The sequence below is a fragment of the Pristiophorus japonicus genome, chromosome 11 (assembly GCF_044704955.1).
Source record: "Pristiophorus japonicus isolate sPriJap1 chromosome 11, sPriJap1.hap1, whole genome shotgun sequence".
In the NCBI taxonomy this organism is placed as follows: domain Eukaryota; kingdom Metazoa; phylum Chordata; class Chondrichthyes; family Pristiophoridae; genus Pristiophorus; species Pristiophorus japonicus.
The window spans coordinates 1,077,156-1,092,837 of NC_091987.1; the positions used below are offsets into that span (position 1 = coordinate 1,077,156).

General features: G+C 48.2%; 1 protein-coding gene and 1 non-coding gene across 2 annotated transcripts in view; one reads left to right on the forward strand and one right to left on the reverse strand.

Moving 5' to 3' along the window:
- LOC139275957 (interferon-induced GTP-binding protein Mx3-like) overlaps positions 1-15,682 on the reverse strand; it is a 69,232-nt gene that overhangs the window by 36,564 nt on the left and 16,986 nt on the right. The window contains exons 2-4 of the mRNA XM_070893208.1: positions 11,446-11,638; positions 6,993-7,130; positions 3,701-3,855 (exon numbers count right to left, since the gene is read on the reverse strand). Coding sequence (XP_070749309.1) covers positions 3,701-3,855; positions 6,993-7,130; positions 11,446-11,635 — 483 coding nt within the window. The 5' untranslated portion in view covers positions 11,636-11,638. The remainder of the gene's footprint in view (positions 1-3,700; positions 3,856-6,992; positions 7,131-11,445; positions 11,639-15,682) is intronic.
- Positions 5,918-6,113, forward strand: LOC139276598 (U2 spliceosomal RNA). The gene has a single exon (XR_011595953.1). It is a non-coding gene; the product is annotated as a U2 spliceosomal RNA (small nuclear RNA).

Below are 15,682 nucleotides of genomic sequence, written 5' to 3' on the forward strand. Positions count from 1 at the left end.
CTGCTTGTCCCTGATTTCTATCAGTTCTCCTGCCTATCCCAGCCCAGGCTGAGTGGCTTCCCGGTGTGTTGTCCCGTCGCTAGCCCAGGCCGAGTGGCCTCCCGGTGTGTTGTCCTGTCCCTAGCCCAGGCCGAGCGACCTCCCGGTGCGTTATCCCGTCCCTAGCCCAGGCCGAGTGACCTCCCGGTGTGTTGTCCCGCCCCTAGCCCAGGCTGAGTGGCCTCCCGGTGTGTTGTCCTGTCCCTAGCCCAGGCCGAGTGGCCTCCCGGTGTGTTGTCCTGTCCCTAGCCCAGGCTGAGTGACCTCCCGGTGTGTTGTCCCGCCCCTAGCCCAGGCCGAGTGGCCTCCCGGTGTGTTGTCCTGTCCCTAGCCCAGGCCGAGTGAGCTCCCGATGCATGTCCCACCCCTAGCCCAGGCCGAGTGACCTCCCGGTGTGTTGTCCTGCCCCTAGCCCAGGCCGAGTGACCTCCCGGTGTGTTGTCCTGCCCCTAGCCCAGGCTGAGTGGCCTCCCGGTGTGTTGTCCTGCCCCTAGCCCAGGCCGAGTGGCCTCCCGGTGTGTTGTCCTGTCCCTAGCCCAGGCTGAGTGGCCTCCCGGTGTGTTGTCCTGTCCCTAGCCCAGGCCGAGTGACCTCCCGGTGTGTTGTCCTGCCCCTAGCCCAGGCCGAGTGGCCTCCCGGTGTGTTGTCCTGTCCCTAGCCCAGGCCGAGTGGCCTCCCGGTGTGTTGTCCTGTCCCTAGCCCAGGCCGAGTGGCCTCCCGGTGTGTTGTCCTGACCCTAGCCCAGGCCGAGTGACCTCCCGGTGTGTTGTCCTGTCCCTAGCCCAGGCCGAGTGACCTCCCGGTGTGTTGTCCTGCCCCTAGCCCAGGCCGAGTGGCCTCCCGGTGTGTTGTCCTGTCCCTAGCCCAGGCCGAGTGACCTCCCGGTGTGTTGTCCTGTCCCTAGCCCAGGCCGAGTGGCCTCCCGGTGTGTTGTCCCGCCCCTAGCCCAGGCCGAGTGGCCTCCCGGTGTGTTGTCCTGTCCCTAGCCCAGGCCGAGTGGCCTCCCGGTGTGTTGTCCTGTCCCTAGCCCAGGCCGAGTGGCCTCCCGGTGTGTTGTCCTGTCCCTAGCCCAGGCCGAGTGGCCTCCCGGTGTGTTGTCCTGACCCTAGCCCAGGCCGAGTGACCTCCCGGTGTGTTGTCCTGTCCCTAGCCCAGGCCGAGTGACCTCCCGGTGTGTTGTCCTGCCCCTAGCCCAGGCCGAGTGGCCTCCCGGTGTGTTGTCCTGTCCCTAGCCCAGGCCGAGTGACCTCCCGGTGTGTTGTCCTGTCCCTAGCCCAGGCCGAGTGGCCTCCCGGTGTGTTGTCCCGCCCCTAGCCCAGGCCGAGTGGCCTCCCGGTGTGTTGTCCTGTCCCTAGCCCAGGCCGAGTGGCCTCCCGGTGTGTTGTCCCGCCCCTAGCCCAGGCCGAGTGGCCTCCCGGTGTGTTGTCCCGCCCCTAGCCCAGGCCGAGTGACCTCCCGGTGTGTTGTCCTGTCCCTAGCCCAGGCCGAGTGACCTCCCGGTGTGTTGTCCCGCCCCTAGCCCAGGCCGAGTGGCCTCCCGGTGTGTTGTCCTGTCCCTAGCCCAGGCCGAGTGACCTCCCGGTGTGTTGTCCCGCCCCTAGCCCAGGCCGAGTGGCCTCCCGGTGTGTTGTCCTGTCCCTAGCCCAGGCCGAGTGGCCTCCCGGTGTGTTGTCCTGTCCCTAGCCCAGGCCGAGTGGCCTCCCGGTGTGTTGTCCTGTCCCTAGCCCAGGCCGAGTGGCCTCCCGGTGTGTTGTCCTGCCCCTAGCCCAGGCCGAGTGGCCTCCCGCACCGGCTGGCCCACTGGCTTCCTGGGCCGAGTTTAAAGATGAAGGTAGGACTTATTTAAATTTTTTATTTCTTATTGAATTCTTAGTACTTTTTGTCGACGAGGTTTGGTAGGTTTGTAAGGCTTGGTGGTTTAGGTGTAGGTCCTCTCCGCTTCCCGCCCCTATCCCAGGCCCAATGGCCTCCGATGTACCTACCTGCACTGATTTCTTTAACTCTCCGCAAGGGTTTCTGAAGTGGCCACATACACTGGCCAAAGTTGCCTAAATAAGCAGAACTGGTGTCGGTGGCTGGTAACGCCCCATTTTGGGAAAAAAAAACTAATTGTAAGTAACTCAGTTACACTGGTGCAAATTGATTAGGAAAATGGGGATTTTTAAGTTACACCAGAAAAACCAAGTTACTCAAAAAAAGACGGAGCAACTCCTGGTCAAAATTGAGCCCATAGATGACGTCTTTTGGATGAGACGTCAAACCGAGGCCTCGTCTGTCCAACCTATCACAGACCTTCCCTGTTGTTCTTTTTTCCCCTCCCCCTTTCAGTGTTTGTTAAGAATCTGTTTTTTCCGAACACTCTCCAGTCTTACAAAGGCTCGTCGACCCGGAACGTTAACCCTGCTTTCTCTCCACAGATGCTGCCTGACCCGTTGAGATTTCCAGCATTTTCTGTTTTTATCCCTGTCTGCTCTTTCAGGTGGACGTGAAAGATCGCATGGCACTATTTTGAAGAAGAGTTGGGGAGTTATCCTCGGTGTCCTGGTTGATCCCTCAACCAACAGGGGCAGGGAAGTGTTGCTACAGGTGTACAGGGCCTTGGTGAGGCCACACCTGGAGTATTGTGTACAGTTTTGGTCTCCTAACTTGAGGAAGAACATTCTTGCTATTGAGGGAGTGCAGCGAAGATTCACCAGACTGATTCCCGGGATGGTGGGACTGACCTATCAAGAAAGACTGGATCAACTGGGCTTGTATTCACTGGAGTTCAGAAGAATGAGAGGGGACCTCATAGAAACGTTTAAAATTCTGACGGGTTTAGACAGGTTAGATGCAGGAAGAATGTTCCCAATGTTGGGGAAGTCCAGAACCAGAGGTCACAGTCTAAGGATAAGGGGTAAGCCATTTAGGACCGAGATGAGGAGAAACTTCTTCACCCAGAGAGTGGTGAACCTGTGGAATTCTCTACCACAGAAAGTTGTTGAGGCCAATTCACTAAATATATTCAAAAAGTAGTTAGATGTAGTCCTTACTACTAGGGGGATCAAGGGGTATGGCGAGAAAGCAGGAAGAGGATACTGAAGTTTCATGTTCAGCCATGAACTCATTGAATGGCGGTGCAGGCTAGAAGGGCTGAATGGCCTGCTCCTGCACCTATTTTCTATGTTTCTTTGTTTCTATGAAAACAGATTATTTGGTCATCATCACATTGCTGTTTGTGGGAGCTTGCTGTGCGCAAATTGGCTGCCGCATTTCCTGCATTACAACAGTGACTGCACTCCAAAAGTACTTCACTGGATTGTATAGCATTTTGAGGACCTGAACCCACGACCTTCTGACTCAGAGGTGAGTGTGCTACTCACTGAGCCACGGCTGGCACTGAATGTACAGTCAACGAGCACAGGGGTGAAGGTGATTGGTACTTGGTGCGAGTTAGGACATGGGCAGCAGAATTGTGGATGAGCTCAAGTTTATGGAGGGTGGAAGGTGGTTGGCCGGCCAGGAGAGCATTGGACCAGTTGCACTCTGCATCTAACCTCTGTCGTATCTGACAAGGAAGCACTTACTGCAGACAATGCAAATCTTTAATAGATATTCTGAGCACAAAAAAAAATCGAATATAAAAAAGCCGTTTTATATTTGCTGTAGTACGGCTACATACCTGATCTCCAATATCTACCGGCTGTTTACCGATGGCTACTCTGGCTATCCCTGGTAGGTCTATTAGCGTGAGGTCAGGAACATTGCTGGATTCGATTTCAAGGCTGATTAATTCTTCACTGATTCCTACTCCTTCACCGGCCATGATGTCCTGGGCTGGAGAGATGCGTTGTTTGGTCAGTGACAGTGACAGGGTAACATACAACGGTTATGCATTCACTAAATATATTCAATTCACTAAATATATTTAAGAGGGAGTTAGATGAAGTCCTTACTACTCGGGGGATCAAGGGGTATGGCGAGAAAGCAGTAATGGGGTACTGAAGTTGCATGTTCAGCCATGAACTCATTGAATGGCGGTGCAGGCTCGAAGGGCCGAATGGCCTACTCCTGCACCTATTTTTTATGTTTCTATGTTTCTATGACTGAGAGAATGATAGCTATCAAAAAAGTCAAACCAATATATTTTTAGCCGAGAATATAAATATAATACATCTCGACCATATTCCCAGTGTTCTTACACAGTTCAAACAACACGTGCACTACATCTATATTCAAGAGGTGCTGTCTTCTTGAAATAATGGTTTGCAAACCTTACTTTTCTTTGAGGATGGAAAGAATGAGAAGAATGATACACCATTTCCATTGCAATAATCTTCAGCCTAGCTGGTGTCATGATATGCTTTGATCGGAGTGAAATAATCACCGGGTAGATGGAGGGAAACTTCCGCCCCAAGTTTACTCACCTGAAAGCTTTGGATTAGAAATTCCAGTCTCGGGTCCAGAATCGGCGATGCCCAGGCAGTGGGCATCCCAACCAGAAGGTCATGGCAAATCGTTGGCAAATTGATGGAAGGTGTCATTGTTAGTGCTATCAAGCGGCACTTACTCACCGATAACCTGCTCACCGATGCCCAGTTTGGGTACCGCCAGGACCACTCAGCTACAGACCTCATTTCAGCCTTGGTCCAAATATGGACAAAAGAGCTGAATTCCAGAGGTGAGGTGAGAGTGACTGCCCTTGGCATCAAGGCAGCTTTTGACTGAGTGTGGCATCAAAGGGCCCGAGTAAAACTGAAGTCAATGGGAATCAGGGGAATACTCTCCACTGGCTGGAGCCAGACCTAACACAAAGGAACGTGGGTGTGGTTGTTGGGGGTCAATCATCTCAGCCTCAGAACATCGCTGCAGGACTTCCTCAGGGCAGTGTCTTAGGCCCAACTATCTTCAGCAGCTTCATCAATGACCTTCCGCCCCCATCATAAGGTCAGAAGTGGGGATGTTCACTGATGATTGCACAGTGTTCAGTTCCATTCGCAACTCCTCAGATAATGAAGCAGTTCATGTCCGCAAACAGAAAGAGCCGGATGACATTCAGGCTCGGGCTGATAAGTGGCAAGTAACATTCATGCCGCACAAGTGACTATCTCCAATAAGCGAGAGTCAAACCACTGCACTATTCAACGGCATTACAATCACCAAATCCCCCACCATCAATATCCTGGGGTCACCATTGACCAGACACTTAACTGGACCAGCCATATAAATAGCATGACAACAAGAGCGGGTCAGAGGCTGGGTATTCTGCGGCCAGTGTCTCACCTCCTGACTCCCCAAAGCCTTTCCATCATCTACAAGCCACAAGTCAGGAGTGTGATGGAATACTCTCCACTTGCCTGGATGGGTGCAGCTCCAACAACACTCAAGAAGCTCGACACCATCCAGGACAGAGCAGCCCACTTGACTGGTGCCCCAGGCATTAGGCCCCTTCATTTACATATCTAAGGAACAAAATGCCGGTTTTAGCCGGCTGCCCACAAACCTGCCTTTACCAATGATGCAGATCGAGTGTCCCTTTCTCCCCCTTCCCCTGTTTTCTGCCCAGAAAGCTGCCACAATGAGGCCCTACTTTCTACCCCACTGATTCTCATCAGCACATAGCTCCATAGGTATTGGCAGGCCTCCTGTACCTGGTCCAAATTCTTCACATGTGGTCCTACATAGTGTAGGGCTGATTTTATGAATGAGCATGAATGGTGGGGGAGATATCTCCGGAGGATGTGCACAGTCAAGAATCTGTGAGTAGCCCGTGCATGATTTCTGACCATAGACAGACAACTGTGGGTCACATGCCCACACTTTCCCCAGTATTTGTAGCTAGCAGTGCCATTTGGCCCCTTACGTCTTGACAATCATCTCGCAGTGCATTAACACATGGACATCGCCCTTTTGGCTAAGATCATGCGTAACTGACCTGACAGGGGAGTAACCATGACCAGAAAGTGGTTCTCCCTGGATCAGGAAGGTGGTTCTCCTATGCTTTTTGGAAATAGGAGGTGGGTGGGGGGCTTGACCCATCCACCTCCATGGCACGAACCTGGTATTGCAGTACTTCCAGGAACGGTGCAGTGGCTCTAGGCCTTTTGGCTAAGAGCAAAAACATTGGCGCAGAGTGATCCTTGATGTGCACAGGGTGACCTTTGGCATTTGTGATCTGACAAGTTGATCTGACAAAGAATTGGAAAGATTGGCAACGAATAAAACATAAAAAAAAAACACATGGACATATGGGGCCCATGCCCAGGGCACCCAGCTAAATCTGGGACGCCCATAAACAAGCACAGCACTGCCTATCGGTTGCATTAGTTGCAATGGACTGCAGGCAGCGACTGGAATTTGAGCACTGGGGGATGTGTGAAGGAAGAGGTTTACTGAGATGGACACCCTGGAGAGTGGTCACGCCTGCATTGGGGGGCTGGCACATTCAAAGAAGTCTCTCAGCAGAGCCTAAAATGCCTCTTTTTCCCTTCTAATTAGCGGCAAGATTAGGTAACATTTTGTGTTTTGATGGAAACACACAGATTCATGACTGTGCACATCCACCGGAGATATCTCCCCCACCATTCATTCTCATTCATAAAATCAGCCCTACACTATGTAGGACCACGTGTGAAGAATTTGGACCAGGTACAGGAGGGCTGCCCTGAATGTTCTTGACTCCTAAGGACTACTCAGTGCATCTCTGCAATCATCCACTCAAGGGCAGTTGGCACTGCCCAGCTATCAGGGCAGGAGCCCTGGTGATTTCAAGTCTCCCGAACGAACTGAGCACAGTCTGGGGATAAACCAGTACGGCTCCGTGCCATATTCACTCACTAAGCCATGAAAGGCTTGCCTATTCCTTATTTTATGAAGGTATCAAAGACTTTGCCTCTTTGATCTGTAAACTGCGCCACTAGTTTTTACACAACATAAAGTGTGAAAGGAATAAGTGAAGTTCCGTTTTACAGTACCTGTCTGAATTTCTTCCTCCACTTCCGATGGATCTGTCAGATCCTTCTCTTGAAATCTATAAGAGATATGGCCCTTCCACACATTGTCCTCTTTGGCTTTTTTCAGCTTCAGTTCAAGAGGACATCTTGTAACAATACCTGCCGTGGAATAATTAAAAGGCTGATATTGCTTAAAGTGAATTACAACCACATAGTATTGGCAGGTAGAACATAACATAAGAACATAAGAAATAGGAGCAGGAGTGGGTCATTCGGTCCCTCGAGCCTGCTCCGTCATTTAATAAGATCATGGCTGATCTGATCATGGACTCAACTCCACTTCCCCGTCCGCTCCTCATAACCCCTTATTCTCTTATTGCTCAAAAATCTGTCTATCTCCGCATTAAATATATTCAATGACCCAGCCTCCACAGCTCTCTGAGACAGAGAATTCCACAGATTTACAACCCTGAGAAGAAATTCCTCCTCATCTCACTCATCTCAGTTTTAAATGGGCGGCCCCTTATTATGAGCCTATGCCCCTAGTTTTAGTTTCCCCTATGAGTTCCTATCTGCATCCACCTTGTCAAGCCCCCTCATTATCTTATACGTTTCGCTAAGATCACCTCTCATTCTTCTGAACTCCAATGAGTAGGCCCAACCTACTCAACCTTTCCTCATAAGTCAACCCCCTCATCTCCAGAATCAACCTAGTGAACCTTCTCTGAACTGCCTCCAATGCAAGTATATCCTTCCTTAAGTACAGAGACCAAAACTGTACGCAGTACTCCAGGTGTGGCCTCACCAATACCCTGTACAATTGTAGCAGGACTTCTCTGCTTTTATACTCTATCCCCCTTGCAATAAAGGCCAACATTCCATTTGCCTTCCTGATTACTTGCTGTACCTGCATACTCACTTTTTGTGTTTCATGCACAAGGACCCCCAGGTCCCTCTGTACTGCAGCACTTTGCAATTTTTCTCCATTTAAATTATAATCTGCTTTTGTATTTTTTTTTACCAAAGTGGATAACCTCACATTTTCCCACATTATACTCCATCTGCCAAATTTTTGCCTACTCACTTATCCTGTCTATATCTCTTTGGAGATTTTTTGTGTCCTCCTCACAATTTGCTTTCCCATCCATCTTTATATCATCAGTAAACTTGGCCACATTACACTCGGTTTCTTCATCCAAGTCATTAATATAGATTGTAAATAGTTGAGGACCCAGCACCGATCCCTGCGGCACCCCACTAGTTACTGTTTGCCAACCGGAGAATGACCCATTTATCCGGACCCTTTTTTCTGTTAGTTAGCCGACCCTCTATCCGTGCTGATATATTACCTCCATGATGTAGGTGCATCATGAAACATTACGGGGGAGAAATTCGGTCCAGCCTCTTTTGGGGCGCTAAAACTTAGTGCCAGGCGCTAACCATTTTCGCCTCCTGCGAAATTCAGCGCTAAATCATGCGCCAAGCACTTCTCTTCGGGCGTTAAATTCTGAGAGTGGTGCGTTAGCGGCAGAGCGCTGAACAATTTTGAGCACATTGGTAACGGCACTCTTTCATCAGGCTGCTTCCTCGCTTAAAGGGAAGGGCCAATGATGCTGTACGAGCTAGTTGTCGTCAGTTCTGCGTTGCCAGGCGACCTGCACGACTGCCATTACAGCCCCAAGCACGCTCACAAAGCGGAGGGCGTGGACATCTTGCACCAGTGAAACGTGAAAAACTCTGTGCAGGCACCGGACTGGTACAAATAATAAAGGTTGGGCTATCCTTTAATTACCGCTCCCCAAGCGGCCAGCCGAGTTCACAACTCCTCCTCTTGCTGGCGTTGTCGGCGCTGGGGGCGGGAGTCAATTTCACATCCGGGGCGATAACGGGGCGCCGTGGACTTTCTGACATCACGATCTGTGCCTGGGCACTGCCCCTTAGTGCCCCATTAGCACCCCCGCCGACCGAATTTCTAGCCCGATGTTGTGGCTCAGTGGGCAGCACACTCTCCTCTGAGTCAGAAAGTTATGGGTTCACAGTCCCACTCCAGAGACTTGATCACAACAATCTAGGCTGACACTCCAGTGCAGCACTGAGGGAGTGCTTCACTGTCGGAGGTGCCGTCCTTCGGATGTGATGTTAAATTGAGGCACCGTCTGTTCTTTCAGGTGGATGTAAATCCCATGGCACTATTTCAAAGAAGAGCAGGGAAGTTATCTCCGGTGGCTTGGCCAATATTCATCCCTCAATCAACATCACTAAAACAGATTATCTGGCCATTAACTCATTGCTGTTTGTGGGAGCTTGCTGTGCAAATTGGTGCCACATTGCCCACATTAAACAGTGACTATACTTCATAAAGTACTTCTTTCGCTGTAATCGTGAAAGGCGCTATAGAAATGCAAGTCTTCCTTTTCTTTTTAAGATTGCACTTAAATGAGCCAAGGAAAATTGGTTGGGTATGGCAGTAAGCACAGACCATGAAGTGTATGGCATTCACAACAGCACAGGGCACTGTGGTGGGGCTGTGTGTTGGTGCTCAGATGTGCCACAGTGATCTATGCTATGCCATTGTGGAGAAGTCCAGAACCAGGGGTCACAGTCTAAGGATAAGGGATAAGCCATTTAGGACCAAGATGAGGAGAAACTTCTTCACTCAGAGAATTGTGAACCTGTGGAATTCTCTACCACAGAAAATTGTTGAGGCCAGTTCATTAGATATATTCAAGAGGGAGTTAGACATGGCCCTTACAGCTAAAGGGATCAAGGGGTATGGAGAGAAAGCAGGAAAGGGGTACTGAGGGAATGATCAATCATGATCTTATTGAATGGTGGTGCAGGCTCGAAGGGCTGAATGGTCTACTCCTGCACCTATTTTCTATGTTTCTATGTTTCTATGACAAGCGAAGGCCAGATGATTCTTTAGAGAGATGACGGAAGGATCAAAAAGGCATTTGTCGAGAAGATTGAGGGGTGATCGAATTGAGATGTTTAAGATGATTAAAAGACTTGATCGGGGAGATAGAGAGAAATAATTCATCTGGTGGGGAAATCTAGAATACGGGAGCATCATCTTAAAATGACAGATAGGCAGTTGAAAGTGTTGTCAAAAAGCATTTCTTCACACAAAGGGTCGTGGAATTCTGGAACTCCCTCCCACAAAAAGCTGTTGAGGCTGGGGTTTCAGGAGAAACTCAAAACCGAGACTGATAGGTTTTTTGTTCGACAATGTAATTAAGGGATATGGAACCAAGGCGGGTAGATGGAGTTGAGATACAGATCAGCCCTGATCTAACTGAATGGTGGAACAGGCTCGAGGGACTGAATGGCCTTCTCCTGTCCCGATCCCCCTCCCAGGGAATTCTTGGCTGGGTGTAAAAATCTAAAGGAAGAAATGTTTTGATACAGTACCTTGTCACATCTCTCAGAAATGTCTCATAGTGTTTCACATACAATGAAATTAGTTGGAAGCATGTGATTGGTGCTGTGTCAGCATTCATTTTAGGCTCAGCAAGATTCCACAAGGCGGCGTGAGATGAGAGAGGAGGATTGATGCTGAGAACACCAGGAAAACACCCTTCTTTTCTGGCAATGACACCAATGGGTCCTTAACTTTGACCTGAAGTGGAGGGACAGGCAGAATGGTGTTGGCTCAGGTCTGACACCCTCCCTTAGCTGGAAATTCTGCACAACATAAGAAACCAAATAACAGAGAAAGAAAGGAGAAATGGGATACACGAGGCAGTGAAAAGTGTCAGTGGCACAGGAGAGCTAGTCAGCCTCATTAAAATATTTAAATTGATGTCTGCCTCCTGCCTGCGGGTTGGCTGTGCCCCCCCCCTCCCCCCACCACCATCCTGCCTCTGTTAAAACAGAAGTGGGCCCAGTGGATACGGGTTCGTGTTGGGATTCTGATTTTTAACAATTTAATTACCACTCACCCCCTTTCCAAATCCACCCATTTTTTTTTAGGTTAAAATTCCCCCTATTGTCTCCATTCCCTGCCACCAACTCCATCCTTCTCTTCCTGGCAACTGTCTGGGGCCCGAAGCTCTGGAATTCCCTCCCAATATCTCTCCACCTCTCTCTCCTCTTATGAGACACTCCTTAAAACCTGCCTCTTTGACCAAGCCTTTGGTCAGCTGCCCTAATATCTCGTTATGTGTCTCGGTGCCAAATTTTGTTTGGCTAGGTCATTGAATGTATTCAAGTCACAGATAGATAGATTTTTAACCAATAAGGGAATTAAGGGTTACGGGGAGAAGGCGGGTAAGTGGAGCTGAGTCCACGGCCAGATCAGCCATGATCTTGTTGAATGGCGGAGCAGGCTCGAGGGGCTAGATGGCCTACTCCTGTTCCTAATTGTTATGTTCTTATTATGTTCTTATAACGCTCCTGTGAAGCACCTTGGGACATTTTACTAGGTTAAAGGCGCTATATAAATACACGTTGTTGTTGTTAGTCGCTGTCTTACCACTCCCTCTGGGAAGCGACACACCAGACAGTGCCTCCAGTACTGAGCTCTTCCCAGAACTCTGGTCTCCGATCACTGCGATGGCTGGAAGAGCCAGATCCTTGTCCACACCCAACTTTCTCAGTGTGTCGACGAGATCGATGCAAGGACGTATCTTCTCTTCATAGCTAGTATAGAACATGGTATCCATTGTCTGAAAATAGACACAAAAATAACCCTTCAACAGAGACCATTATAATTATTTTCACCATCTATAAGCAAGTTCTTTATTTCTTATCTGACCACTTTGTATCAATGCTAAGCTCTAGAATTCCCTCCCTAAGCTTTCGCGCCTCTCCACCCCTCTCTCCCCCTTCAAGACGCTACTTAAAACCTACGTCTTTGTACAAGCTTTTGATAGCCTGTCCTAATGTTGCCAAATGTGGGTTGGTGTCAAATTTGATTTGCTAACGCTCCTGTGGACTTGGGACTTTACTAGGTTAAAGGCACGATGTTGTTGTCGGGGGTAAATTTCATTCAACAGAAATAAAAATCGAGAGAGAAAAAATAGGGCAAAAAAATGTGCCTTACTGACTCAGCACTGGTGACCTTCCCTGGGTCAGCCTCAATAGTGGTGGTAGCAGTCTCAGGAAGCTGTCGGCTCAAGTCCCACTCCAGAGATTGGAGCACATAATCTAGGCTGCCACTCCGGTGCAGCACTGAGGCAGTGTCACACCCTGGGTGGTGTGGCCTTTTGGATGAGGCGTTAAACAGTCTGTCCTCTCAGGTGGATGCTAATTAACCTGCGGCACTATTTCGAAGAAGAGCAGGGCAGTTATCCCTGGTGTGCTGGCCGGTATTCGTCCCTCAATCAAGGTCTCTAAAACAGATTATCTACTCATGTATCCCATTGCTGTCTGTGGGAGCTTGCTGTGTGCAAATTGGCTGCTGCGTTTCCTACATTACAGCAGTGACCATACTTCAAAAAGTACTTCATTGACTGTAAAGCGCTTTGGGAAGTCCTGAGGTGGTGAAAGGCGCTATCAAAATTCAAGTTCTTTCTTTTTTCCCTGGAATGAGGGTAAGATTGGCAGCTGCAAGCTTTGAGCACCCACAGTGTGGAAGTATAGGCCATAAGGTAACAGGACGTTAATATGACGAACAGTGAAGAGTTGATGTAATGTGCTAGCCTAGTGGAGTTTTATCAACCCTATTATACACTGTCAATTTCAGCAGGAAAGAAGCTGGTCACCCCAAGTGTGTTACAATATGCCAGATGCAGCCGAAACTCAGGAATCGGTCAGACATTAGCAAACAATGGTCATTGAATTTAGTTGATCACATTAGACTTACTGACATGATCACTTTAGATTTATTGACGCCAACTCAACAGGTTAGAGGAACAGGAATATTGCATGAGAAAGAGGGTATAAAGATAGACAGGTTCGGACAGTCCATAGCGAGAACCTAGGAGCAACACTCGGCAGAAGTAGGTGCCAGGGAAGAGACCCTTGACGGAACAGTGTTAGGACGGACTGATCATCCGCGGACCTGTTGGGTAATTCTAAAGTATAAGTGGTGAATCTTGTACTTCTTCTGTATTAATCGAACATTAACGGTACCGCCATTGTCTAGTGTGTCATTTGGTATTTAACTCGAGAACCTTCGCAGGCAACTACTAGTCCCACGACTAGCGAAATTGCCATTTGAGCAACAGTGACGACCCAGATGAGACGATTCAGAGTTAAATTAAATAAATAGGAAAGACATTGGAGAAATGGCAGAAAAAGGTGGAACCTCCCAGTCGTGGGAAGAGCAGTTTAACCAGACCCTGACCGAAAATGTCAGGGGATGGTTTGAAATAATGAGCTCACCCGGATTTCCCAGAGGAGACTCATTCTTCTATAGATACGTGAAGAGAAAAAGATTAGTGAAGACAAATGTAGGTCCCTTACAGTCAGAATCTGGTGAAGTCATAATGGGGAACAAATAAATGGCAGACCAACTGAACAAATACTTTGGTTCTGTCTTCACGAAGGAAGACACAAATAACCTTCCGAAATACTAGGGGACCGAGGGTCTAGCGAGAAGGAGGAACTGAGGGAAATCCTTATTCGTCAGGAAATTGTGTTAGGGAAATTGATGGGATTGAAGGCCGATAAATCCCCAGGACCTGATAATCTGCATCCCAGAGTACTTAATGAAGTGGCCCTAGAAATAGTGGATGCATTGGTGGTCATTTTCCAACATTCTATGGACTCTGGATCAGTTCCTATGGACTGGAGGGTAGCTAATGTAACCCCACTTCAAAAAAGGAGGGAGAGAGAAAACAGGGATTTATAGACCGGTCAGCCTGACATCGGTGGTGGGGAAAATGTTGAAGTCAATTATTAAAGATGAAATAGCAGCACATTTGGAAAGCAGTGACAGGATCAGTCCAAGTCAGCATGGATTTATGAAAGGGAAATCATGCTTGACAAATCTTCTAGAATTTTTTGAGGATGTAACTAGTAGAGTGGACAAGGGGGAGCCAGTGGATGTGGTGTATTTAGACAAGGTCCCATATAAGAGATTAGTGTGCAAAATTAAAGCACATGGTATTGGGGGTAATGTACTGACGTGGATAGAGAACTGGTTGGCAGACATGAAGCAGAGAGTAAGAAAAAACAGGTCCTTTCCAGAATGGCAGGCAGTGACTAGTGGGGTACCGCAAGTTTCAGTGCTGGGACCCCAGTTATTTACAATATACATTAATGATTTAGATGAAGGAATTGAGTGTAAAATCTCCAAGTTTGCATGACTAGGCTTGTATTCAATGGAATTTAGAAGAATGAGAGGGGATCTCATCGAAACATATAAAATTCTGACGGGATTAGACAGGTTAGATTCAGGAAGAATGTTCCCAATGTTGGGGAAGTCCAAAACTGGGGGTCACAGTCTAAGGACAAGGGGTAAGCCATTTAGGACCGAGTTGAGGAGAAACTTCTTCACTCAGAGAGTTGTGGGCATGTGGAATTCTCTACCACAGAAAGTTGTTGGGGCCAGTTCGTTAAATATATTCAAAAGGGAGTTAGATATGGCCCTCACGGCTAAAGGGATCAAGGGGTATGGAGAGAAAGCAGGAATGGGGTACGGATGTTGCATGATCTGCCATGATCATATTGAATGATGGTGCAGGCTCGAAGGGCCGAATGGCCTACTCCTTCACCTATTTTCTATGTTTCTAAAACTAAAAAAAGAAGAGGGAGTCTAAATGTGTTTTAATAGCAACATGTTATGCGGAATTACTGAAGCAGAGAGACCGCAACAAAACTTTACACAACCAATGTGAGCACAAAAAATCAGGACGTCAGACAGACGTAGGAACATTGACAGACATAGGAACATTGACAGACGTAGGAACATTGACAGACGTAAGAACATTGACAGACGTAGGAACATTGACAGACGTAGGAACATTGACAGACGTAGGAACATTGACATAGGAACATTGACATAGGAACATTGACAGATGTAGGAACATTGACAGACATAGGAACATTGACAGACATAGGAACATTGACAGACATAGGAACATTGACAGACATAGGAACATTGACAGACATAGGAACATTGACAGACATAGGAACATTGACAGATGTAGGAACATTGACAGATGTAGGAACATTGACAGATGTAGGAACATTGACAGATGTAGGAAAATTGACAGATGTAGGAACATTGACAGACATAGGAACATTGACATAGGAACATTGACATAGGAACATTGACATAGGAACATTGACATAGGAACATTGACATAGGAACATTGACATAGGAACATTGACAGATGTAGGAACATTGACAGACGTAGGAACATTGACAGACGTAGGAACATTGACAGACGTAGGAACATTGACAGACGTAGGACCATTGACAGACATAAGACCATTGACAGACATAAGACCATTGACAGACATAGGACCATTGACAGACATAGGACCATTGACAGACATAGGAACATTGACATAGGAACATTGACATAGGAACATTGACATAGGAACATTGACAGACGTAGGAACATTGACAGACGTAGGAACATTAACAGACGTAGGAACATTGACAGACGTAGGAACATTGACAGACGTAGGAACATTGACAGACGTAGGAACATTGACAGACGTAGGAACATTGACAGACGTAGGAACATTGACAGACGTAGGAACATTGACAGACGTAGGAACATTGACAGACGTAGGAACATTGACAGACGTAGGAA